Genomic DNA, 27,485 nt, shown 5'->3' on the forward strand with positions numbered 1-27,485 from the left:
TATTTACTTCAGTTTCCCATAAGATTCCAGGAAAATTATGAAAGCTAAAACAACAATATATGAGAGGAAGATGAGATGATACTCCCTTAAATTTATATACATTATTCCCTTTTCACACCCATTTTATTCTTAAAATAACTTTCAATCTTTTTAAAAAGATACTATTTATCTGAATCCACTGGTGATATGTTGGACAAATGTAAACTTAGACCTTGGAAAACAAATAAAACAAAAAGGTAGACAAGAAATGTTTATTGAAAAAGAAAATAAAATGAAAGACAGAAAATGGTTGGAATCACTGCACACAAAGCTAGGAATTTAAAAACATCTTACATTCTGCCTTAATGGCAGCACAGTTAATAGGGACAAATGGACGTCTTGCTGCCTGCCGCAGCCGGAGGGTATTTTTGCAGACCTGGCGTGCAAGTTTTGTCAAACACGTTGTGTGAAGGAAGAAAGCTTGGCGCGTTTTCACTGATGCCTTTGGACTACCAGTGTTACGAACTGGCGTTCCCTGTGTGGCCTGGCGTGACATATGAGTTCTAATACAAGGATCCTACAAAAAAAAATCATAGGACACATAACTGGAAGGCAACAACCAAAGCACCCCTTTATAACTGCCAAAGCAAAATATTTCCAATGTAAAAAGAATCTACTACAATAAACTAGAATGCCTAAGAACTGAAATGAAGAAAATAGTATATTTTTCCCAAATACTTGAAGAAAACAGACTGGGACATCAGTTTATCTGGCTAAGTATGCACATATTGACATTTGAGGCTGCTTGCAGTCATTAAAAAAAAAAAAAAAAAGCAAAAAAGCCACGCTTTACCAGAAGAAGCAGTGCATTAGTTCAACCCAGCTCTGTAGCATCTGAAAAGAGTGGGTGCTTCATCAGGAATTTTGGCCCTTTGAGCTAAATTGAATCAGCTATTAGATAAAAGCGCCAAAAAAAGCCCCACTAAAGCGCCCAATCTTTATAGATGTCAGGTAAGTCGGGCTGAAGTAATGTGTTGCCTCTTCCAGGCGTGCACAGGATTTGGTGCAAGAACACGTTAAGTTTAAAAGCAAAGCACTGGTTTGGGGGTTTGTTTGGTTTTTTTAATACCTGCAAACACATAACAGACTTTGAATGATAAGGTGAGACTGAATAACCCATCAGAGATGCATGAAGGACTGCATTTTTCTACTTTGGGCTGTGTTTCAAAGCCAACAGAAGACCTATATGCCACTCAAACCAATTTTAAAAGTCCAAATAAGGACCCAGTAGTGCAAAGATCCAGACCTAGTGCTGGATCTCTGCTCAGGTGCAACTTTTACTCGGTTCCAGGGAAATCAGAGTGACTCTGCAAGGGATTAATTGCATACAAAAAAGTAAATATTTTCTATGTAGGTCCTTCAGATTGTAAAGTATTTCAGGCACCTTTCACCCTGTTCTTTGTACAGCACTAAGTACACTTAATCTAGAAAAAATATCTAACAGTTGTATTTCCTAAGGAAAAAAGCAAACATACAAAAAAAACACAACCGAAAAAAAACAAACCCTGGGGTTTTTTAGCATATGTCTGAGAATATTATATGCCAATATAAATTACAGCACCTTCTGAGAATGTGTCATTCAATGTTTGAGAAGTTTCCTACCTCTGTGGTTTGGCTGGGAGCTAGTTTTTCTTCATCTGTCTGTGTTGGCATTTTCAGGCCACCATATTTCTTCCAATAAATCCAGCAAGGTGCACATAATCTACACTGCATGTTAGGGGGGCCCCAAGAATACCACTGATGAGACTGTGGAGCTAATAACAAGAAAATAATACAGATAACATTAATGCATTATGTATACAATGGGCCAACTCCAATCGTGATTATAAGAAGCCATTATATAGCTTTTAGGCATCCATCTGAATAAATACCATCCTAATTCACCTTGTGTCCCTTCATAAAATGACACGAAAATTCTGGCTTTCTGAGCATACTTGGAATTGCTACACTGAGGCAGGGAAGGTAGCAACTGTTACTCTCCTGAGACCCTAATCTTCCCTGGAAAATATCTAAAATTCCACATAAGTCCCACATCTTTAGACTGAGAAACTATACAACTAATGGTAGACCCACACACCTTTCAATTCAATAATTTAGAAGTTAGCGCTCCTTCTAGCAAAGGGAAATGGAAAGTCACTCTAAAATACTAAAAGTTAATCTATCTACTGGAGTACTTCCTATTTAAGAACTGGCTGTAAAATATTTTGCGCTTTTAACAATCAAAATTCTTTAGAAATTGACTATAAATTGCTCATTGTGTGATAACAGATAAGCAAATACATGTGTTGGGGTTTTTTGTTTTAGCAGAGAACACAAATTAGCCCTAGCAAAAATATCCCCTTTTTCAAACGATACTTGCATTCCTAAAGAAAAACAAAAATCTTACTTACTGTAACAACTTTCACAAGCCCGACCTATTAATGAGGTTTGTGTCTGAAAAGATGCTCCCATGGTTCCATTCACTGCACTTGGCTTCCCATTGCTGCTGGATATCTGATTGGGATTTGGCTTGTTGCTTTAAACAAAACAAAACAAAACAAAACAAAACAAAAAATGATCTCTCAGACATGATATTAATAAGCAGTTCATTAATATGAGCAGAATGTGGTTCTGTGCATCTAATTTATAAACATACCACCTATACTTCTGAGTAATAGTTTCTCTAAAAAATGTTTAGTTTAAAGACAACAAACATGATCAATCAGATCTGCAGAACCTGTACAATGTTAGAACAAAGTCACCAATGGCTATAACATTTAACGTGCTGCAGCACCTCCCCTCCCTCCCGCCAGTTGTTCCTGCAGTTATTTCTATAAAGATGCTTTCCCTGAGTGAGATGGAGGGGAAGCAGTGGGGACACTAGCCTCTACCTGAGGAAAACCAATTTTCATACATTAAGAAAAGTTTGTACTAAAAAATGGTGAATTTTCTCCCTAGGGCAAATGCATGAATATTATTACCTTTAGGAGAGAGATATTTAGCATGTTTTCACCATCAAATGCCCCCAGACCTATAAAATGCTGAAAATGACTAAACTTGGTAAAGGTCACATCGCATATGCTCTTGCAAGCAATGAACATTCAGTGCTGCTTTAGGCCTCTTGACAGCTCTGTACCAAGTTATCTAGTAGACACCCGAAGCACCACAAATTGCCAATATAAAGAACCAGTGTCAAATTGAAAAGGTGAGGTCTAGCATGTGAGTTCCCAAAATGATCAGGTCTTCTAAGGTAAGTTTGGCCTAAGAGATGGACAGAAAAGGAAGTTCAGACAATATGTGATTGTTGTCGTTGGACTAGTCTGCCCATGATTCATTTTATGTGAGAAAATTTGCTATATGAAAAATTAGCTTGGTATAATGCTGCATAAAGGAACAATAAAATTATTTTCCTTACATGAGAGTTTATGTTAAAACAAACAAACAGATCACCCCCACTAACCAAACAAACAAACAAAACAACTTATGCACACACAGAAAAAACAATATCTGCATTCAAAAAACACGCTACACTCTAGACCAGTGGTTCTCAGCCTTTTTTGTACCAGGACACAGTTATAAACACCAGTGACTAGGCCTGACACAGTGCTCCTCACTCCCAATCCACAGCCTCCTGCCCCCCAGTGTGTGTGTGGGGGGGGGGGTACAGGGAGGCCCCAAACAGCCCCTTAAAGACTGGAACACTGCCAGCAGCAGCCCTCCTTTTCCCTTTTAAAGTGGCTAAAATGTATGTTTGTCTGTGCCCCTTTCCTTTTCTTCTTCATGTTTTGCGTGACAAGATATTTGGCAGAATTCACAGATTTGTTGGAATCTGACAGGGCCGTGCTGTGAGCACTTCTGTTCATACCCTAACAAATACCAAATGTAAAAATTAAAAGGAATGATGTTTCCAATCCAAAAATATAATTCTGGTGTAGTGAAAGTATCATACGATTAACTTATTATTATTAAGAATAACTATGGGGCAAAAGGACAAGTTCTGACACTTAAAGTAGAACTATATTTGTTGGGAGGAGCAAAAGTCCAATCTTTTATTAACAATTTAAAGTAGATATATTTATTGGGCTATAAGTAACGAAGCAAAGAAATCTAAGGCCTGCTTTAGGAAGATTCCTGTTGATTTTAACTTAAGTTTTCCTGAATAATATCTTCCAGAATTAGGCCACACGTCATCGTATTAAGGGCCTGATCTTGAGAGTCTTCTCTCAATGTGGAATGCTGCAGTCACTGGGAAGCAGTCAAAGGCCACAATGTCCAATGTGCTGAGGGGAACGGAAAGGGCTGTTTGGGGCCAAGACATCACCTAAAGTTGGTGAAACTGATACAGCTACTCCTTATTTATTCATTCTAAGATTTCTCTGATACAACACCCCTGTCAGAAACAAGATATAAGGCACAACAGACTCCAGGCCTCTGGTCTAATCTAATCCAAAATAAATCCCATGAAGTAATGCCACCTATACTTCCTTGGGGTAAATAAGGTACAGCAGGGCTTGCCACCATGCATCCAAAGTAAAATCTTCACTTCTCTGAAATAACTCAGTAAATGTAGTTGTCACTTAGCACAAGTAAAGCTCTTTCAGCTGGACACTTAGTAGGCTGCTACTGCTTGGGCATGTTTACATGTGCAATTAATGCAACACAAACTCCAGCACAGTTCACAATGAAGTTTATTGCTTCTGGGCTCACCATTTACACATGCGCTCAGGACTGCAGCACACTGAGCCAGGTAAGAGCACCCCCAGCTTTGCAGAGGACCCGGAGGCTGAGGGGTGGGGGTGGAGGGGAGGAGGGGGCAGCCTGGGGCTACTCCAACACAGTTCAACGTGTTGTGGAGGAACTGCCTAGGGCAAAAGGGTGCTCCAGTGCTGGTTAACCAGCAGGCAGCCCCTGCACTGAAGCACCCTCATGCCCCACCCAGCACCATAAGTGTCTACATGTGCAGTGCGGCACACTAAACAACACTGCTGTAGGACAGTATTTGTGTTTACAAGTACTAACCTATAGTGGCATTTATTAGTTAACTGCTGCTTAACAGGGAGACACTTAACATGTAGATGCTGAGACTTTACTGCAGAGCTAATTAGGAAACTGCAGTAAATGTCTCATGTAGATTTGCCTCTTGGGTCCTACTTCAAGGTTGCCCTTAAGTAGCTAACCGTGTTGTGTCTATTTTAGCTTCTCCAGTGCACTGGCTGGACTCGCAGCTATGCACTCTCTCTTTCTCTGTTACCCCCTTAATAGAAATTGAACCTTACAGCTCAGGTACTGTAGGTTTTTGGAGCCAGGCTGGCAACCAGACTTCCCTTCAAAATTCTTTCTGAAATTCTAACCTTATAGATATTTTGGATTTAGAACTCCTATCTTCAGCAATGCAAGACTGTGGAAAGGAAGAGAAGAAACCCACATCTGTTGTAAGGATTCTAAAAACAATCACCTTTTACATAAGCCAGCATAAGATATGTGTAGATCTAGACAAAACAACCACAACTCCTGCGCACATTTCCTTTTCCAGCTGCAGCTGATGTCGGTAGACTTGTGGCTATTCCTTGACTAATATAATCATTTTAGGCTGTCACAAATTTTCTATCATTTGAAACTTTGAAATAAGACTATCTTTTACAATGTTATCAGAGAACTAGTTTTGTCTTTATGTAATACCCACTGATTAATTTTTAAAAGGTGAAATGGATTGAAAGCTAAAGTTTAATATGGTCTAGCCATTACTTCTATGATTAAATCTGTATGGCAGAGAAAGTTTGAAAGACACTATATAAAATGAAAATATATTGTAAGTTGCTTGCAAACTGAAAAGGCAAAACCATTTTGCCTGCTGGCGTTAACTTTTGTATTCTGCTTTTTCTACAAGGAAAACCCATGTACATATGGAGAATAGGATATTATAAAGCAGAGTTACAGCAGGATTTTGCCCCTAATCCTTACTATTTCCATAGCCTTGCTTGAAGAAATCATTAATATAAAATACACAGATTATGGCTCATCATAATAAACAGCATGTTTATGAAAGCAGGTATTCAGAATTGCATTTAAATCCAAAACATAAATAAATGAAAACACTATGACGACAAAGCCTCAAAATAATCAGATTTTGTTAATATGGCTCAGTCCACAAAGAAAGGATTGCAAGCTGTTCATTGCCTTATGGTTATAATACCTCTCTTATCTCTTGTCATCTAATTGGTTTAACAATATACAGAAAAAAGAAGATAAAATGACAATTACAATGTAAAGTATCTGCTTTTTCTGTAATTGGTTTAATAAGCAACTGCTTATACTGTACTTTGAAATGTTACATGTAGGCATATACATAACAATGCTCAAGAGGGATTCTAAAGAAATTATTCTGCGAAATCTGCTGTAAAAATGGCTACAAGGGCACTACTTGAATACTACTTGAATACTGATTCACGCAGAATTTTAATAAGTCTAGTTCAATTTGGTATTACTTTTTTATTCAAGAAAAATGGTGGGCGAGAATAGAGGGTGAATTGAATATACAAGTCTCATATAGAGAATGTCATCAGTCCTTGCCATGAACATTTTGAGTGTACAGTGCTGCTCATAAATGAAATACATATATAAACAAACCACAAGACTAGGAAAAACTTACTATCAATCATTATCATTTAGCCTAAAAAAACTGTTTTATATAGCAAGTCTGGGGCTTCACAGGGAAAATTATTTGTGCTGGTCTTCTCACACAGGTAGGTACATTTTTATCCCTGTATTATGCAAGATTATTCAAATCAACTTTAAATATTTGCTATACTTACTAAGTTGGGATGTATACTTGTTTCAATTTACTCTCTGCTTCAGCAGCCTTCAGACGTTTCTAATTAAAAAGATGAACACACGTATTTCAAAATTTCAAGCATACTATATAGTTTTATATTACTGCATGCCATTTTAAAAGAATTTCTGTTTCTTGACTGAGAGATTACAAAGACCTTGATACAACTGCTGACTCACTACAATTGTATTTGAGTTATTAACTTAATATATCATTACCCAAATAGCATTACAACTTTTTTACTATTACTTGCAGCAGTATACTTAACAATACACTTTCCTTTTTGAAAAATGCATAAGCATAGGCAAAAATATCTACTTCTGCGATGCCACAAAAAACCCTACAACCACCATAATCCCAATGTATGGAATGAGGAAATGCCTTAAAATAGCATATTTCTTATTGAAAGAGAAAGAACGAAATTTAAAAAAATACAGGGGCTGAGAAATACCACATAAAATGAGTGGATAATGAGTCCAACCACCAAAGTGCTGCAACATTTTCCATGTCTGTTCAGAGAAGGTCAATGAATGCTGTGATTTTCAAAAGGAGTGTTAGCAAGTTCCTCTCAATATAAGTTGAGTGCCTATCTCTGCAAAACACAATGCAATTCTGCACAATGACAGTTTGCATAGAAATAGGGAAGCAGTATATCCATGTTATCAGAGCTCTTCACCAGAGCTAAGCCCTACTGAAAATTAGGGGATATTTCCTTTAGGTGGACTGCAGTGCTAACATGGCTATACTGTTTCTAGCACCCAAGTAATTATTTTTTCAAAGCAATCTCCTGACACTATATTGCCCCATACAAACATACTACAATGGTCAGTGGCGCCTGGCTCTTAAACTCTTGGACTTCTTTGAAAATTGGGATTAAAGGACATGATAGCAACAGGACAGCTGCACTGCTGCCAAAATACTCACTTATAATTTTATTTGTATTTGCTATCTATTCCCTTAAATTTAGAAATCTGTTGTATATAAAAGCTAGCATTCATAGCTAGGACAGAACAATTTGGCTTGGCTTCCCAGATAGGGAGGACGCAGAAGCTGTACATGACGTCTCTGAAAATATGAGATTTATATAGTGAAAAACCTCACAGAAAAATATACGATGTGTCACTTGAAATTCCAGGATGTTGTGACATGAGACAGCACAACCAAGACATGGTAATTTGGAAGTTAACAGAAAATACTTTGCCCTTCTTGCCTATAGAAAGTGTGTATTAAAACCATCCATTAAATGACACTATGTGAAATCCTGTTTTCCATTTTTGTCATGGGGTGCTATCATTAACCCTAATGGGGCCAGGGTTTCAAGCACTGTATTTTTTTGTCTGATACAATGATATCTTGGGTTGAAAATTTTGGCCTTGCTCAAGTTAATACATGCAGACAAAACACCGTAAAGGATGGATCACAGAGCAAAAAGGAACAGAATTCTATTGTGCTTAGCAACACATATAAAATGATATGGGCATGACAAGTACTAAACCCTTTGATAGTCTTATATGCTGCATTTTTTAATCAACTCACACACACGCAATACATGCAGAGACATACAAGGCTTTAATCAGAATAGCTCCCAACCTTTGCTTCTGAACGAAATTAAGTTTAGGTATTGTGAAAAATAGCAGTTTGAAAAACTGAGATGAAATGGTACTTCCTACAGTAAACACACCTGTAGTAGTTTTATCCAGTAAATACTACTGGATTCACTGAGGATTCTGAAGGGATTCACTGGAATCCTCTGTTTATATGCCTTTGTATATTAAATTTAATAGATCAGAAACCCACAAACCTTCAACAAGCCCCTCGCTGCTCCTACATTATCTACTAAAAATGAGGTTGTAAAAGAACAGAGCTTTTTCCTTCTAAAACTGCCAGTAATCTTTTTTACGTATGTATTTATTTATTTACAGTGGACAAGGAAAAAGATTGAAAACAGCATTTGTTAGGTCTCTATGCAAAGCCAAAAAAGGTTAAAACGTGTTATTTTTCTATATCAGCCTTCCAACATCCTCTCTAGCTAGCCACCTGGTTCTGTTATTTGTACTGAGAGCCATGGTAGAACAAGCTGAATTGGTTCTGATTCCTGCTCCCCCAAAACAGTCTAATTTTTTACAATGGGGCCCTATACAACGAAAGGGTGGAAACAGATGTTGCCTGATGTTTCTTTGGACTAAGGGCAAGACAAGGGGTGACATATTTTGCCTAATGAAACAGATCAGCTGTGCCGCAACACATCACGCATGGCACAGCTGATCCACTTCATTTGGCTACATCTGTTTCTAGCCAAAGACAAGACTTTCTTGACCTTCTGAACTAGCAGATACTTGAGTAACTTCTAGATAGCACAGCAGCCCTTGAAAAAATGACACAAAATAGTGAATTGCTAATATTGGGTTTTCTCATTGGCTCAGTTCCTGCACCATTTTTGCAGTGGTACAAAGTGAAAATAAGTTAGGATACAAAAACTTCTCCTGAGACTGGTTCAGACTTTCTCCTAGGCCTTTCCATATACAAGATTCGTAGGAAGTTACAGGACTGCAGATGTGGATGGTACAGAGTAGGCACAGGTCTCAGCTGAAAATATTTTGGTTCACTTTTGCACTTGGAGGAAAGACTTCCTTCTCAAGGAATCACTCAACTCCTCTTCCAAGGGACAGTCAGAAAGCTCCTGCCACAGCTGGCATCTGCTTCTTCACCAGATCAGATGCTGAATATATTGCTATCATTGCTTAGGTACTGCATTTGAAAGATGATCACACTGAATGGTGGTGGCACAAACAGAGATTGGGAAGATGCATAGAAAGCAGATCTACTCAACAGCTTTTTGTCTCAGTTTTCACAAAAAAATTAAGCTGCAGCCTGACACCTAATAAAAAGTATCTAGATAAGAAAGTGGAAAAAACAAAACCAAGAAGAGAACTTTTCGTGGACCTGAATGAATTCAAGTCAGCAGGGCCTGATGAACTTCATCTGAGGTGCTAAAGGAACTGGCAGAGATAATATCGGAGTCCTTGGCAATAATATTTAGGAAATTGTGGGAGGGAGGCGATGTACCAGAGAACTGAAAAAGAGCCAATAGAGTACCTCTCTTTAAAAAAGAGGAAAAAAGGAGGATCTAGACAGCCAAACACCAATTAGCCTCACCTCAATATCTGGAACATTGTTAGAACATATCCTAAGCAAGCCCATGTGTTCCCATTTAGAGGAAAAAAGGTTAATCACAAGCAGCCAGCATGGACTTACTAAGAACAAACCTGATCTCTTTCTTTGACAAAGTAACTACGAGTGTGGATGAAGGGAACACTGTGGGCATTAGGAGTGTGCAAAATAGGCCATATTTGATTCAGATTTGGATTCGGCCTGAATTGGAGACAGTGATTGGATTCGTTGATTCGGATCACTGCCCTGGTTCGATTTGGCTGAATCCCAATCTGAAGATTAGATGCTGATTCAGAGAATCAGCAATTCAGCCATAGAAACAGCTTTAAATGTTTTTTTTATATACTTCGAGGTACCGGGCACAGCTTGTGAATGCTGTGATGATAGGGCTGTTGGAGCGTCCCACAGGAGTATGGTGGTGTGAACCCAGAAGTGGACCAGAAGCACTTCCCATACACTTCTGGGTCTGCCGCTGAGTGTACAGGAGGGGTTCCCCTGCACCCCCTGGCTCAGCAATGGGCCACGGGGGGACCCCGAGTGCTGCCCCAGACCCAGGAGGTACCAGCTGCTGAGCCAGGGAGGGCATGGGGGCCCCCCAGAGTACTCTCCAGCAGACCCAGAAGTGGACCAGAAGTGTTTCTGCTCTACTTTCGGGTCTACTGCCAAGCGCGCTGGGGACCCCCTTGCGCTTCTGTGGGATGCTGCATCTAACCCAGTATCTCAGCATTTATGAGCCACCTGGTACCTTGTGGTTTGTTGAAAAACATTTAAAGCTGTGTCTATGTCCGAATCATCAAATCTTTCTGTATCTCTCTGAATCGATTCAGAGGGCTCTGTTTTGATTTGGAAAGATTAAAGGGTTTCCTGATTTGATTCGGATTTGGAGATTTGGCCACTGAATTGGGCTGAATCTTTGCCGAATCGAATCAGCCACCGAAGCTTCGCATAGCTCTAGCGGACATGTGTATCTGGACTTCGGCAAGGCTTTTGACAAGGTCTCACTTGACCTTTTCATAAACAAATTGGATAAATGCGGGCCAGATAAAACTTCTGTAACAAGTGGTTCTCAACCTTTCATAGACACGACGCTACCCTGGATTGACTTGGGGCACCCCTTGGAACACGCCAGCTCTTAGTTTTCACCTTTTTTTAACTACAGAAACACAGAGCAGTTTTTATAAAGAACTTAAAAAGACCACTACTACAGATTTCTATTAGAAATTTCTGGGTTATCTTGTGAATCACATTTGCGAATTTAGCAGTACTAAAATTGTGTGGCACCCCACAGCACCCTTGAAAGGATTTCAAGACACCCAGGGTGCGGCTGGAGATCCTGTTTGAGAATCACTGAATCAATGAAGTGGATAGACAACTGGCTCAATAACCGCAAGCAAAGGGTAATTATAAATGGATCCATGTCAGAGTGGCAGGAGGTTTCAAGTGGAGTCCCACAGGGATCTGTTCTTGGCCAACTGCTGTTCAACTTGTTTATTAATTATTTGAATACTGGTATAGAAAGCTTCTTAAGCAAGTTTGTAGACAACACAAAACTAGAAAGAACTGAGAAAACAGTTCAGAAGGATCTTGACAGATTGGAAACCTTGGCTGAAGCTAACAGGAGGAAGTTCAGTGCTGACCACTGCAACCCTGGGAAGGACAATCAAACATATAAATACAAAATGGGTATTTTTGACAAATACAAAATGTTTATAAATAATCAAACATACAAATACATGGCTGGATGGCAGCACTATGGAGGACAATCTGGGAGTCTTGATAGATCACAGACTCACTGCATTGTGATGCAGTTACATAAAAGGCAAATATGGTTTTGGAATATATCAATAAAAGCATTAGGTGCAAGACACTGGAGGTGATACTGCTTTTATACTGGGCACTGGTTAGGCCTCATCTAGAGTACTGTGTGTTGTTTTTATTTCCATGTTTTAAAAAGGATGTGGAGAAGCTAGAGAGGGTCCGGAGGTAGGCAACAAAAACTAGAAAAGACTTAAAAGGCAAGTCATATGAGGACAGGTTGAAGAAGCTAGGCATGTTCCGCTTGCAGAAAAGGCACTTAAAAGGAGAAATGCCAGCAGTCTTCAAATACCTAAAGAGCTGCCATAAAGAACAGGGAAAACACCTTTTCTCTTTTGCTCCAGAGTAAGACATGGACCAATGGATTGCAGCAAAGTAGTTTTAGACTGGAAAAACTTCTTCACTGTCAGAACAGAGAAACACACTGCCTATGGAAGTTGGGGAATCTCAATCTCTGGAGGTAGTCAGGTTAGATGGGTATTGGTCAGGGACAATGCAAGTGCAACTATGTCTATATTAAGGGTATTTCCCATGCTTCTGGGCTTTGTTGGTTGCCACATGGGGCTGGGAGGGAAATTCCACACCCCCCCCCCCCCCCCCCCCCCGCTATATGTGTCTAGGGTTTTTTTTAAAGCTGGGGACTGAGTGGGGGGAGGGAAGGATACAACCTGGAGGTTCCTGGCTAGAGAGTCTTCTGCTCAGGATCAGACCAATTGCCATATATGGCATCAGAAGGGTATTTTACCCCATGATAAGACTGATATGAACTATGGGAGGGGGTTGCCTTCCTCAGATCTCTCAAGGTTTTTTTATTTTATTTTGTTTTTATACAACCTGTGCAGCAGCAGGATACTGGCTGCTGTCCCCCTGCTTTACCTGTGGCAGATGTCTTGTGTTACCTGTGTTATATCTTGTGGCTGTGTCAAGGTTGACTGTGCAGTTTTGCTAATGGGTTAGACCAGCATTTCTCAACCTATGGGTCATGACCCGAAAGTGGGTCACAGGAATATACAAAAGGGTCACAAACAAACTTTAAAAATGGATGCTTTTTTAAAGAAAAACATAGGAAATGGTGGCTTTTCCCTTGTAGGCTGGCAGAGTTTCAGCCTGCAAGGGGTTACTTGGGGGCCCCCATGGCCTACACACCCCCATACCCTGCCCCACACAATGGGGGGCTGGGATCTGGGGTTGAGGGGCAGTGGGTTGGGAGTGAGGGGTGCCTACAGGGCTAGGGAGTTCTTTTCTAAAACTTTTTACTGGATTGGGACTGGTCACTGATGTTTACGAATGGGTCCTGGTACAAAAAGGTTGAGAACCACTGGGTTACACAAAGGATTTGTATAGAATAATTTGAATAGGAATGATCCTACCTTAGTTGCAGGGTTGGACTAGATGACCTCTGGAGGTCTCTTCCAGACCTCCTTCCTTAAGATTCTATGATGGGAAAAGACTGAACTGGGGCTGGATTAGGTCAAACCGTTTATCAAATACTTGAGCAGTCATACCTTGGCACAAGGAGTACTGGCCTAATGGTGGTGTTTGGGTACCAAATGCCTCATTTTTCTCAGTCTGGGGCCCAGCAGCTGTTGCTGTAAAATCTGCATTGTCCTGATAGATTACAGAATTTGCTGCACTTGACTTTTTTTTTAAGCTTATCTGCTCATCCCAGGAGGGCCAGCCTGTAAGCTGACGGTTTACTTGCCAGTTTACTTTACAATGGGAAGTTAATTAGATTACCCTCGTGGTTCCCTATACTGCTCTGTGAAGCCAGGCAGTAAAAATCTGATGAGAAAAGGCTGGAGATAAACTAGCAGCCAAAAAACTAGACTGGCAACTTAAGCAATTTGGAGAATAGTGCTTATGAAGCTGAAGAGATGCACAGATGATACCTGCAACAAGCATGAAAGGAAGGAAGTTGAGTCAGGCTGACTGGACAACATAACTGAGGCCTGTGGCAAGAGGCTGCACCACTTGGAGAGCAGACACTACTAATGAAAGAAATGTTGAAAACTGGCCAAAAGTAAAATTTTATATCGGTTGAATACTTTCAACTGAGTCATGGCTCCATATTTGTGTGGGGCAATGAAAATGACAAGCACCTCATTGTGTTAAAATTAACTTGCTCCCAGAATTCAGGTTTCCCTGTCACCAGGTTTGTTCTTGCTATGCTGATGAGTAAACAGGTCTTTCCTTTAAGACAGAAAGTGAAGGGGAGGCAACCAAGAGATAGAGACAGCATTCGGTATCAGTAGGAGTCTACTTAATTTGTGGTTTTTGTGGAAAATAGCATTGTCTGCAATCACTAGGAAATATTGCACTGGCTGCGATTTCCTGCAGTATCAACCTAACCACCCCCACAGTGTATTACTTATCTAATACGCTGTTTTAGAATATTCCCACGCTTACTGCAATACAAAGAAATTGTGACAATCACTGCAACCATAGATCACATGATTGAGAATTATTGTCTGCTACTGAGGTACACTAAGTGAAGGCGCCAATCAGTGAACTGAAAATGTTTTGGTGCGATTTTTTAAAGAAGTTAAATGCAATGCTGAAGTCTAAGGATGAGTGAAAAGAATTCAAAAAAAGCTAAATACACACAGGGGTTTAGGATTTTTAAACTCAGCACTACTACAACACTGTTAAGTATGCTGCCACCTAGTGGCACTGTGGTGACCTAGGGATGATTTACTTTCTGCAGAATTTGTTATTAAATTATATGGTATATGCCTCGCTGCCGATCAGCAGTGATGGGAGGGGCCACCAGGAAATCACCTCTTCAAGCCATGACCAAAACATGGAAATTGTTTCGTCTCACTGAGAGTTAAGTAGACCCTTATATAGGAGGGACCTGTTCCAACATTTTCCACTTCTAAATCATACCTTGGAGAAGAACCTGCTTAGGCCCAAAGACCTATAAATTTAGAACCAGCCTCACTTAAAATTAAGACTGCGGGAATAGTGTCAGATCCTTCAATGAGACACGTCATCCTGGCACTGTGCACTGAGAAAGCGTGAGTGTGTTTAAAGTCACTACATTACTGAGACTATCCTGCCCATTCACATGCCTCAAACATAGAAATCTATGAGTAAGTCTGCTTTATGGATGCCCCAAGGACCATTCTTAAGTATGCTGCAGACTGAGGTCCCAAGAACAGCTGCAGAGACGCACCTAAATTAGCTTCCCTGGTGTTTTTCTCCGTGTGCAGGATGTGCTTTGGATCATTTCAGCCTGGACAACATGCTGCTATAGCACAGGCCTACCTTATTTGTCTACATTCACTTGGAAGTGTGACTGCAGCCCAACAAAGAGGTTGGGACATACTTAAGCCACTAGCCAATACTGAAATCCATGCTGCTCCATCTGTTCAGCTATTGTTACCTAAACTATCTAGATTAAATCTAAGGTGGTTACTCCTACTCATACTGGCATCATATCTCTGGGCAGATGTTGCAGCAGAAGTCTTACAGTGCTACTGCAAAACATACATTATAAAATCCCCTGAGTAGTAGGAAGGTCAGAGAAGATGTTTCAGAGCTATATGAAAAAGACACTATGAAAAGCCTTTATTTTTCAAGGCAGCAATGTAATAACTCCATAGTGCAAGAAGGAAAAATAAAAAAGCTCTAATAAATGTCTCAAGTGCCAATTCTATACAAACTTCTTGTGCAAAAATTGGTAAAATTTAAAATCATCATAGTTAAAAAGCATAGTTAAGATTATATGTTTGTCAGGGTTGACCATCATAAACTTTCTGTCAGCTGTTGATGGCAGCAAAAAAAAAAAATCCTTTTCAAATGTCGTAGGAATTCCTTCTGGAAACTTAACAAGTAATGCGGGCTCAAATGCTCACCCAGCAACTTGGAAAACTAAACGCGTCCTTGGGTATCTCAGACAAAAATACTTCCCCACATGCAAGCAAAGAGCCCAGGGACATGAAACATGGAGTACCTTACTGGGAGAAAAAGATAACTGAAAAAAAACCCACACCTTTGGAAAGCCAGCAAGTGAGTCACCTGGCCTCCTTCATTCCCCAAATATTCTTTTCATGAAGCGCACGTGAAAAGTGCCAGGCTGACAATGGTGATAACTGAAATTCAGGATTTATCTACTGAATTGATATGCCAAGATTTGCTAACTATACTGAAACAATTTCACTTTTGCCTGGACTTAGAGGGCCCAGGCTCTAAAGCTGAGGTGGCATGTGAATCTCCATGCGCATTAAATCACTGTCTTCAGTTGACAGCAAGAGTAATTAGTAAGCAATTAGCTGCAACTGCCATGTGGAGACCTTTCCTTTGAAATGATTCAGCTAAGTCACACCAGCAAAGAGGCAGTAATTAGGTGGTAAAGCTTTTAGATTAGAACCAGCAATCTAAAACTGAAGGCGTAACTTTTCACTTCCCATTCCCTTGAGTCTACCCACCCCCAACTGATTTTCACCTTCTCACAGAAAAAATATGAGTCGTCTCTGTTTAATTCTGATGAAAACAGTATTTTTATCAAATTTTATCCCTGCATGCACTGCAGAATCAGCTCCATGATGACAGGATTAAATTCTGATCTCAGTTACATCTCTAATCTCACTGTCCCCAGGGTGGCTGCAGAGATGTATAAGAAGAGAGAAGGTATCCAGTAGGCCTGTGCAAAGTGGCAAGTATTCACTTCAGATTCGGATTTGGCCAATTTGGAGGACAGAGATTCAATTCGGAGATTCAAATCACTGTCCCGATTCGATTTAGCTGAATTGGAGCCGAAAGATTCGGTACTGCTTCAGAAATTTGGCCATAGACTAAACAAGCAACTGACACAGCTGCCTCCAACTGGTAAGTCTGTTGGGGTTGGAGGAGGGGGAAGGAAAGAGGTGTGGGGGAGGGAGGGACTGAGTAGGGGCACTGCTCAGCTGGGGCAGGGGGGTGCGTTACTCAGGTAGGGGCGTGGAGAAGCGTGGGATATAGGTGCAGCAGTGCTTGGAGTGGGAGCTCTGCCCTGCTGCCACTTGCCCAGCTGGCGTAGGGGGTGGGGGGCAGGATGCAGACATGGCTGTCTCTTGGCAGAAAGGGCAAGCAGCAGCAGGGCACAGCCCCTGCTCCCAGCGCTGCAGCACCTGCATCCTGTGCCTCCCTGTGCTGGCTGACAAGCGGCAGCAGGCCAGAGCCCCTGTTCCCAGGGCTGATGCAGGTAGCGCTGCGAGTGGGGTTTATGCCCTGCTGCCGCTTGCTCCTTCTGCCCAGAACAAGCTGTGCCTGCATCGTGCGCCCCCCCACCCCAAACTGGCTGCGTAATCGGCAGCAGGGCAGAGCCCCCACTCCATGCACTGCCGTGCCTGTATCAGCACTGTGAGAGGGGACTCTGCCCTGCTGCTGCTTGGCAGCCAGTGCAGAAGGATGCAGGATGCGAGTGCAGCAGCACTGGGAATGGGAGCTCTGCCCTGCTGCTGCTTGCCACCTGGTGCAGAGAGACGTGGGATGCGAGTGCAGCAGTGCCAGCACTGGGAACGGGCGCTATGTCCTTCTGCCACCTGCCCCCTTCCACCTGGAGTGAGCGGTGCCCGCATCCCTTTGCCTCCCCTCCCCCAGCTGGGCAGGTGGCAGCAGGGCAGAGCCCCTGCTCCCAGCGCTGCCACACCTGCACCCTGCCCATCCCACTTCCCTCTCCGAGTATCACGCCCCACCCCAGCTAGGCATCTTGTCCCAGCCCCAATCCCTCCCTCTCCCACACCTTTTTCCTCCCCAACAGACTTACCAGCTGGAGGCAGCTGTGTCCACTGCCTGTTTAGTCTACGGCTGAATCACCAAATCTTTTCTGTATCGATTCAGAGCTTTTAACTAGTCTTCCAATTAGATTTGAATTTGGAGATTCGGTTACTAAATCAGGCCAAATCTCCTCCAAATCAAATCGGCATTAGAGAAAAGATTGTAAAAGTTCTCTTGGATAAACATGAAAGTTTATATTTCATAGGAGATGTGAAGGTGGTAAAATCTCCTGTTTGGAAAATATCACTTACAAAAAGTGATTTTCACCACAGAAAGGTTGGAGACCACTGGTCTAATAAAAGATATCACCTCTACCACAAGTCCTGAATGCTAAGAAGATAGAGAGCAGGCATAAGATAGACAAATGAGTGTAAAAGAGAAGCATTTGGCCTACAAACTTTTTTCTTATTGATCATGATGATCCTGAAAGAGCACTGCTCATCATCAAATTCTAGGATATGGTTGCAAGGATTATAAAATCAGACCCCTGCAGTGCCATTTTTTATGGACTCACTTTTCAGAGTTAGAGATGTACTTTAAATGCATTTAGATTTTATAGGCGCACACACATAGTTAATGATAGCGTACCCTTAGATATCTTTGGCGGGAACAATGTTAGCCAGACCCCAAACTTCAGAACAGATGGTGCCCCTGCATCTTTCCCAACCATTTTAGAACAGTATTTCAGACCAATTTTTCCAGAAAGACAATCAATCTCATAAACAATCTAAGAACGCTGATAAGCAGTTGTTTCTCAATGGAGGTTTTACTGTTAATTAGTTGTCAAAAAGAAAAAAAAGGTAGAAACCCTAGAATGCACTCCTTTTAGCTCCCAAATTTATTAGTAACTATAATCAATTTCAGCAGGCAACAAGCCTGTTATTTAAACTTTCATCTTTCTGATCAGTCCAGATTTTTTACTGCCCAGCTGTCAAGAGAGAATTGAGACTTGACGAAGCAAATCTCTGGCTTATACACTCAGTGAAGTATGTCTGAAGAAACTTTTTTAGTTGTAGGTATATTTATAGCCAAACTGCAAAACCTTTCCAAAATAAGAGGTGTGATATAAAGAAACAGATGAAAAAATGATGAGCTGATGATGAACAGAAAACGCATGCTCAAATAGCACAGCAAGTTATAGTATTATTGTTGTCTGTATTATGGTAGTGCCAAAAAGCACTCCTCATGGACCGGCACCTACCTATACCTCTCCCACAATAACAATGGACAATGCAGGAATGCTTCCAAAAAAACAAATTTAAGCTAAACAGAAACAGTAATGTCTCTGATACAATGGAACAGGATTTTGAAATGTACTGACCTACCTAATAACACCACAGGCCCACAAATTCTATTTTTGTCCTTCAGCATGCAATTTTATTACCAATTTTAACTGTATGCTATTGACATAAACACTTAATATAAATAAAACCAGAATATTTTATAATATTTTGCAATAGCTGAATCAAAGTATATAGTATTAAAAATACATATTTTAAGTTCTATGACCAAAATACCCCTATTTTCAACATCCTAATGTAGGTATACAAGACTTAAAAAAAATAAAATAAAGCGCTATCACATTTCTACTGCATAGGGACTCAAGCAGCAGAGAATTTAGATGGCAGGGTACCACAATTGCTGCGTATCACTGAGAATATGAAAGACTGGATAGCAAGGAAGTTACCAAAGTACCTTGTAAAGAGTACAGAACCACTGAGCTAAAAACACAGAAAAGAACATAGCCACCCTTTCTCTACATTAAAAACAATAATCTAAAGGCACATCCAAGTGTCTAGAAAATAATTTAAGTAGAATTTTGTAGAAGTCCATTGTTTTAAAACTATGATAGAGCCATAAAGTTATTCATACTGATACAGCAATAAAGTTACCTGCTGAACGTATCTGTCAGTGGTTTTCCACATGTAATAATATTCAATGATGCTAGTCAGCGATTTCCAAGGAAGCTGAAAAATATTTGGCATAAATTAAATAAACCATAGCATTCAAGATTAGTTTAAGTACCTACATCTTCATCATTAAAAAACAAGCATGCATTCTCCTATGTTAAGAAAAATACTAAATTTAGTGCAAATAAAAGGTGTTAATTTAAAACGTTGAGGATTGGGTATTTCTAAGCTGTATGACTAAATCATTGGTGCACTATGATCAAAAGGCAATCCAATACAACAGCTAACATAGATGGTCTATCTTCTCTCCTCTCTCTCTCAGTCTAAAACAATGTCACATGGAGAACACTACTGTGATTAGAATAAATCATTTTCATAGGATTGAGGGCAGGTCTCACAGGAACTTAACTTATGAAATTGCACCCATCAGAATACAGACTCATTGCTGTCTCATCATTGTCATCACTAGTAACGCAGCTGTTAATGTAACAGAGGCTGGCTGTCATGGAATAAACTCCAATTTCTAGACCACATGCCAAAATTATAATAGGGAAAACATGGTCTCGAAAGAGACAAACACTGCCCTTTGCAGCAAATACAGGCCTGATGCTGAAAATTTCTTGAACAACTGATCTTCCATCAGATTTTTACCTTTCACAAATGTAAATTTCGGTGTACACTGAAAAAGCAATTATGCTGACGTGAACATGTGTGAGAGGGAAAAGGAGAACGAGAATGAACTAGGCAGCAGTCATTTCAAACTCCTACAGAATCTTGTAGCCCATCACACAAATTATCTCTACTAGAAGGAAAGTATTAGTTATGCTCATATAAAAATCTTGTCAATTTTTCCTATTTATCTGAAAATGTGTTACTATTTTATGTATGGAATTTTTCGTAAAGTTCACATTAGGAGACAAAATTAGCTATACATTAATCTTCTCTACTTTCCAATTGTGAGGTTGCTGTTACAATGCCTCAACAATGCTAGATGTATTTTCTACAGTATCTTTTGCCATTTTAAAATGATGGCATGAAGATGAAATTTCCTTTAAAAACTATTAAAAGTTCAAACAAGGGGTTGTAATGCATGGTACAAATTAGAGCACTGCTTCATTCTAACGGCAAACATCACCTTGTAAAGTTTGATCTCTTGTGTGTTTGTGAGATTAAACTTGAATCAAACAAAAACACATACACACACATTCACACACACACACTGCCCATTTTGGTTCTACGTTATTCCAGTGCTGGCCACTTGTACTTAACATATTTTAGACATACCAAATAGCAACATAATAAAATCACTCATTATTTTGTAACAAATTATATATAATACTTTATACCACCTTTCAATATGCTTCCCATTTCCCCAGTAAACAGAAACATTTCTGAATTTTGGGAGAATTCAACTTAAGCAATGGCCATAGAACAGAGGATGGCCTGGCGTCTGTGGAACAAGCTTACTGAGTCACTGTTCAAACACTTGGGTCCACAGCTTCCCAAGGCACTACTGACTGTACGTGCTGCTTTAGCCTTCAGATGGTGAGTCCTCAGAAGGCTCCTTCTACAGCAGGCACAGAACAAGTGGGAGGGGTGGATACACTCACTCATTGGCCCCAGTTACCTGCCACTTCAAGCCTACCTTAGTGTCTCCATAGACACTCCTTCTCTTCCTGCCGGGCATACCCATTTAACACCACCCTCAAAAGTTCATTGCTCAAAACGTTATTAACTCTTTAATGTGAAATGGCAATGCTAGCCTGAACACTCATTCAGGATGTCCAAATGGGCAACTGGACTCATGCAGAGACCAAGTCGTCTGGACAGTTGGATAGTGCAGGACAGTTAGCTTTTCTCTATAGTGTTCAATCACAACTGTAGAAGCTTGCTGGCTATGCTGAATGTGAAAATGCTTTGTTCCAAATGGCTACCCACACAATTGACTACTGAATAAAAAGGACTCCAGAATTTGTCCCAAACATAAACCATATCATGTAATAAAATGAAATAAAATAAAAATGAATGCTTTTCAGTGGCTATCTTTAACTATCAGAGAAGCTATACATAGCTACAGAATTACTAGTTCTCATTACCAATTTTTATTAAGTACTGGTCACAGGATATTAAAATGACCATCTGTAAATGAAAGTATGAGGTTCATATAAAGAGAAGAATGACAGTGAGGCAGCAGTGACATGAAGACATACAGATCTGATTTGTGATTTTATCAGCTGCTCAAGGTAGAAAAGGAGTCGTCAACTCAGTTAGGAAAATGTGAAAATAAGAACCGTCTTTATATTGTCTTCCCTAGTGCTGCCGTAATTTAATGGTCCTGATAACATTTCCATTATAAACCTATTTTTCAGAGAATCAAAAGTCATTCTTCTCCAATGTGGCAGATAAGGTCTTGTGAGGCCTTTCAGCAACACCCCCCTCCCCTCTCCCCACACACACACACACCACCACCCCCGTGAACACTGCACCATTGTCAATGCAAAAGCAGGCTGCAGCAAGGGTACGCTCCCTCAGGGAAGTGTATGTTTAGGGGCAACCAACAGAGGTTCATTAGAGGCAGGTCCTGTCAGACCAACCCGGTGGCCTTCTATGACCGGGTCACAAAATCCTTGGACGCAGGTGTTGCAGTGGACGTAGACTTACTGGACTTTAGGAAGGCCTTTGACATTCTCTCACCCCATTCTCGTTAAAAAATTAGGAGACTGTGGTGTCGATGCCTACACAGTCAGATGAGCCACCAATTGGCTGGAGGGCCACACCCAGAGAGTGGTGGTGGATGGGTCATTTTTGACCTGGAGGGATGTGGACAGTGGGGTCCCCCAGGGCTTGGTCCTGCGCTGTTCAACATCTTCATCAGCGACTTGGAAGAAGGCATGAAAAGCACCTTGTTCAAATTCGCGGATGACACTAAGATGTGGGGAGAAGTGGGCATGCTAGAAGGGATGGACAAGCTGCAATTGGATCTGGACAGGTTACAGGGGTAGGCGGATGAGAATAAGATGGGATTCAATGCCGACAAGCACAGGGTACTGCACCTAGGGAGAAAGAATCAGCAGCATACCTACAGGCTGGGGAACTCCCTTCTCATCAGCACAGAGGCAGAAAAGGATCTTGGCGTCGTTATAGACTCCAAGATGAACATGGGCCACCAATGTGGGGACGCAGTCAGGAAGGCTAATCACACCTTGTCATGCATCCACAGATGCATCACAGGCAGGATCAAGGAGGTGATCCTCCCCCTCTATATGACATTGGTCAGGCCGCAGTTGGAGTACTGCATCCAGAACTGGGCACCGCACTTCAGGAGGGATGTGGACAACATGGAGAGGGTCCAGAGGAGGGCCACTCACATGATCAGAGTTCAGCAGGGCAGGCCCTATGAGGAGAGGCTATGAGAGCTGAACCTGTTCAGCCTCCACAAAAGAAGGCTGAGAAGGGATCTGGTGGTCATCTATAAACTGGCCAAGGGAGACCAGCAAGCAATGTTTCCCTGAGCACTACTGGGAGTAACAAGGAATAATGGCCATTAGTTGACTGAGAGTAGATTCAGGCTAGATATTAGGTGTCACTACTTCACAGTCAGGTCGGCTAGGAGCTGGAACCAACTTCCAAGGGAAGTGGTGCTCGCCCCTACCCTGGGGGTCTTCAAAAGAAGGCTAGGTAGACACCTCACTGGGGTCGTTAGACTCCAGCATTCTTTCCTGCCCATGGCAGGGGGTTGGACTTGATGATCTGCTTAAGTCCCTTCTGAAACTATGACACTCCCGGTGGTGTTCCGCCAACTGCTCAGTACATGCTTTCCATCTTTCTTGCACTCATCAAGATGCTTGTCCATGACTGTCCATCACATGGCATCGGCATCAAGTACAGGATGGATGGTAACCTTTTTAATCTCTCCCATCTCTGTGCCAAAGCCAGTTACTTCGGCCTCGACTGCACAACTTCAGTTTGCCGATGATTGTGCTGTCATTGCACATCCTGGGGAGGACCTACAAATGGCCTGTTGGCATTAACTGCTTCTCTCAAGCATACCAGTGCTTTAGATTAACCCTTAACATCATAAAAACAAAGGTACTTCACCAGCCTGCTCAGGGCCAATCAACCCCCACTCCCCCTCAGCAAAGATCCTCACTGACAGATAGGACCTGGAACACACTGAACACTTCGCAAACTTTGGCAACCATCTCTCAAAGAAAGCCAACATCAATGAGGAGATCCACTATAGGATCCAATGTGTCAGCTCTGCCCTTGGAAGACTGAATCATTGTGTGCTCAATGATTGTGACATCAAGACTTGAACAAAGCTCCTACTATACAATAGGGCTGTGCGAAGTGGGCAGTATTCAATCTGGATTTGAGGGACAGTGATTCAATTCGCTGATTCTGATCACTGTCCTGGTTCAATTTGGCTGAATCTGAAGATTCAATTCTGATTCAGAGAATCAGCGATTTGGCCATAGACACAGCTTTATATGTTTTTTCTACATACCTCAAGGTATCAGGTGCAGCTTGTCAATGCTTAGATGGTGAAATGGATAGAGCATACCATGGGAACATGGGGGGGAGCGGGAAGAGTCCCCTGCACACTCAGCAGTGGACCCAGAAGTGGACCAAAAGTACTTCCAGTGCACTTCTGGGTCTACCACTGAGTGTCCCCTCCCCCCCCGACCCAGGAGGCACCAGTTGCTGAGACGAGGGGAAGCAGGGGCCTCCCTGTGTGCTCCACAGCGGACCTGGAAGTGGACTGGAAGTACTTCTGGTCCACTTCAGGGTCTGCTGTGGAGCACACGGGGGAGGCCTCATGCTCCTGTGGGGCACTCCATCCACCCCACCATCTCAGCATTCATGAGCTATGCCTGGTACCTCAAGGTAGACAGAAAAAACATATAAAGCTGGCCAAATCATTGAATCTCTCTGAATTAATTCAGAGGCTTTCCATTCAATTCAGAGAGATTAATGAGTCTCCTGATTCAATTCGGATTCGGAGATTCAGCTGCTAAATCAGGCCAAATCTACTCCAAATTGAATCAGCAACCGAAGCTTTGCACAGCTCTCTATACAAGGCTGTGATAAACCCAACTCTTCTCTACGGCTGTTTAGCTTAGGTGACCTACAGGGACCACCTGAAAAGCCTGGAACAGCATCACAAGTGCTCCCTCCAGAAGACCCTTGGCATAAAATGGAAGGATTGTTACACAGATGCTAGCATCGTGGCCAATGCTAAAGCCAATATTATGGAACCATTGATTATTCAGCATCCGTTGTGGTGGACAGGGCATTGTGTGCTCATATCTGATGTATGTATACCAAAATAACTGCTATATTCCCAACTCAGCCAAGGACAAAAGACATACAGGGACCAGAGGAAGCACTTCAAGGACACCCTCAAGGCAAACATTAAGTAGTGTGGCATTAACACCACAGATTGGGAAAAACTAGCCTGGGACAGGGCTACATGGTGACCCCTTGGGAGAGAAGGTATATCTTACTTCGAGGAAAACCATCCTGCTACAAAGGCATAAAAATGATGAACAGAAGGAAAGGAAACAAGACCAAGAAATCTGTGGTCCAACCCTTCCTTTAACCACCACCTGTGCTGTTTGCCAGAGAGTCAAATTGGGAAAAGAAAGAAATCACATGCTATGATGCTTAGGAAAACCAAGGAGGACAAAGAGAGAAGGGGGGGGGGGGAAGGATGCGGAAAAACTCCTTGGAGCTAATGTGTCTGGGTCTAATAGACAGGGGAACGGGAGTGGCAGGGGAGCAGAAAAGTACAGGAGAGGGTAAAGGGGAATCTTTCTTAAATGTTAAAGCAATAAAACAACTGGCAAAGACTAAAGAGATGCGAAGATGGGGAGGATTAGAGGGGATTGCATCAAGCAGCAGCACAGAAAACTTGTAAAGTAGTAGAAATGTGAAATTTAAATGGACAAGCATGACTGTGTATTGTATCTATAAATGTCAGAGGTGTGTTATTGCGGAATAGGTGGAATAAGATTATGCCAATACTGAGTGGGGTAAAAGTGGACATATGTTTGCAGGAGTGAGGAATCTCATGGCAGAGGGATTACAAGCATTTTGTAAAGAGATGGCGATGAGAACTATCATGGTGGGCAGGGTCAGATGCAAAAAAAGCGGCTGGAGTCATGATTTTGTTCAAGAGTAGAAATGCAGTAAGTACAGGTAATTGTGGAATGGAAACTGCAATGGACAGTGGTGGACTTTGAAAAGAAAGTGTTTAAAAAAAAATTAATATATATGCACCAGCTGAAAGAAAAGGAAGGATTGCCCAGTTCAAGAAATTAAAGGTATATGTAAGGCAGAGGTAGGTAGCAATTTCAATTGTATTACTGAGGCGGGGGCAGGGGGAGAACCAGGCAGCTTGTCAAAAGTGTGATTAATATAATAAAAGGTTTATAGGATGTATGGGCTGATGAAGTGATTGCAAGGATGGGAACCATGTGGGAAACAGATGTCAAGGATTGATTTTATATTAATGTCAAATGGACTAAGGATTGGAAAGAAGGAGATCTTAGATGTGGCCTTCCATGATCACTGGATGCTGAGAATGGAAAATAGTTTTTAAAAAAAGTGAAGGTAGCGGGAAAGGGATATGGAAGTTAAATGTTCGATTACTACATGATGAGAAGATCTGTCAAGAATATGTGAAATTCTATAAAGGATGGAGGATTCTGAAGAGATATTACAAAAGAGGTCCGGGAACAGTGGACAATGATAAAGAGAAGAACAAGAGAATTTTTCAGAAATATTGGTCGAATAGAAGTGAGGAAGAGGGTGGAGCAGCTAGAAGAATTACAGGCAAGGAAGCAGGAATTATTAAAGGGGGTATTGTGAGTACAAGTGAAAGAACTAGAAGACAAAAAGCAATGGACTGAATACTAGGAAATAATGGAGGGTAGGGAGATAGGGAAGGATTTGCAGAAGGTGTGGCAATTTTGATATTCAAGAAAGGAAAGAAAGATGCATTAGGCAACTGGACGCCAATAACATTTTTAAACAAAGACTACAAATTGATGGCAAAAGTATTGGCCAAAAGAACATCCGACTTTATTAGATGTGATACAAAAACAAACATGTGCCATTCCTTGGAGAAGGGTATATAATCCTATGGTTAATCAGAGATTGGACGTACAAGAGCTGAAAAGAAACACAGTAATGATGAATTTAGACCTGGAAAAAAGCTTATGATACAGTTGAACATGACTTTATATTTGAAGTGTGCAGAGGATGGAGTTTGCTATGAAGGTGATCGGATGGGTCAAAGTGCTATACAGTAAAGCAGGAAGTCAAGTACTGGTAAATGGTTACTTGAGCAAAGCATTCCCTATACAAACAGGGGTAAGACAGGGATGTCCACTATCCCACTATCTTTTTGTGTGCATAATGGAGCCACTGGCATGGAGAATTTATGATGATAAGCTGATAAGTGATGTGAAGATACCAGGATGAGGAGAAGTTAAATGTACATTATACATGGATCATGTGAACATAGTGGCTCAGAACAATATATTAATGAAGAAGGTACTGAAGCATACTGTGGACTATGGTGATGTATCAGGGGTGAAATTAAATAAGATGAAATGTATGTTGACAGGTGTGGGGAACTGGGAGAATTTATAGAAGTTCGGGCTGTGGGTGGTAGAGAGTGTAATAAAGATCCTGGGAATCCTAATGGATGCTGAAGGGAAAGAAACTTCTCCCAAAGCCATAGGAGAAGTTAGAGATAAGGGCAAGACGAATAATGGGATTGTGGAGTGGTAGAATATTATCTTTCAAGAGTAAGGTGGCTGCAGTGAAAACAATACTCTTGCCAATTGTCCTTTACACAGAAGTGGTGTATCCATCATCATGGCAATAAAAAAGAAGGATACAGAGGCAGATATGCATTTTTTAGGGGGGAGGGGGAAAGTAAAAAAGAAAGGTAGCTAGAACGAATTTATACA

At 41.3% G+C, this 27,485-nt stretch overlaps 1 protein-coding gene across 2 annotated transcripts in view; it reads right to left on the reverse strand.

The window, feature by feature from the left end:
• Positions 1-237: 237 nt before the first annotated feature.
• The window catches only part of MTA3 (metastasis associated 1 family member 3), a 163,671-nt gene continuing 136,423 nt past the window's right edge, over positions 238-27,485 (reverse strand). For both annotated transcript variants that reach the window (XM_019549403.1, XM_019549404.1), the window contains 5 exons: positions 19,486-19,560; positions 6,831-6,889; positions 2,430-2,554; positions 1,642-1,793; positions 238-556 (listed from right to left, as the gene is read on the reverse strand). In XM_019549403.1, coding sequence (XP_019404948.1) covers positions 311-556; positions 1,642-1,793; positions 2,430-2,554; positions 6,831-6,889; positions 19,486-19,560 — 657 coding nt within the window. In that variant the 3' untranslated portion in view covers positions 238-310. The remainder of the gene's footprint in view (positions 557-1,641; positions 1,794-2,429; positions 2,555-6,830; positions 6,890-19,485; positions 19,561-27,485) is intronic.

Source organism: Crocodylus porosus, unplaced genomic scaffold, assembly GCF_001723895.1.
Source record: "Crocodylus porosus isolate Cpor-Errol unplaced genomic scaffold, CroPor_comp1, whole genome shotgun sequence".
In the NCBI taxonomy this organism is placed as follows: Eukaryota; Metazoa; Chordata; order Crocodylia; family Crocodylidae; genus Crocodylus; species Crocodylus porosus.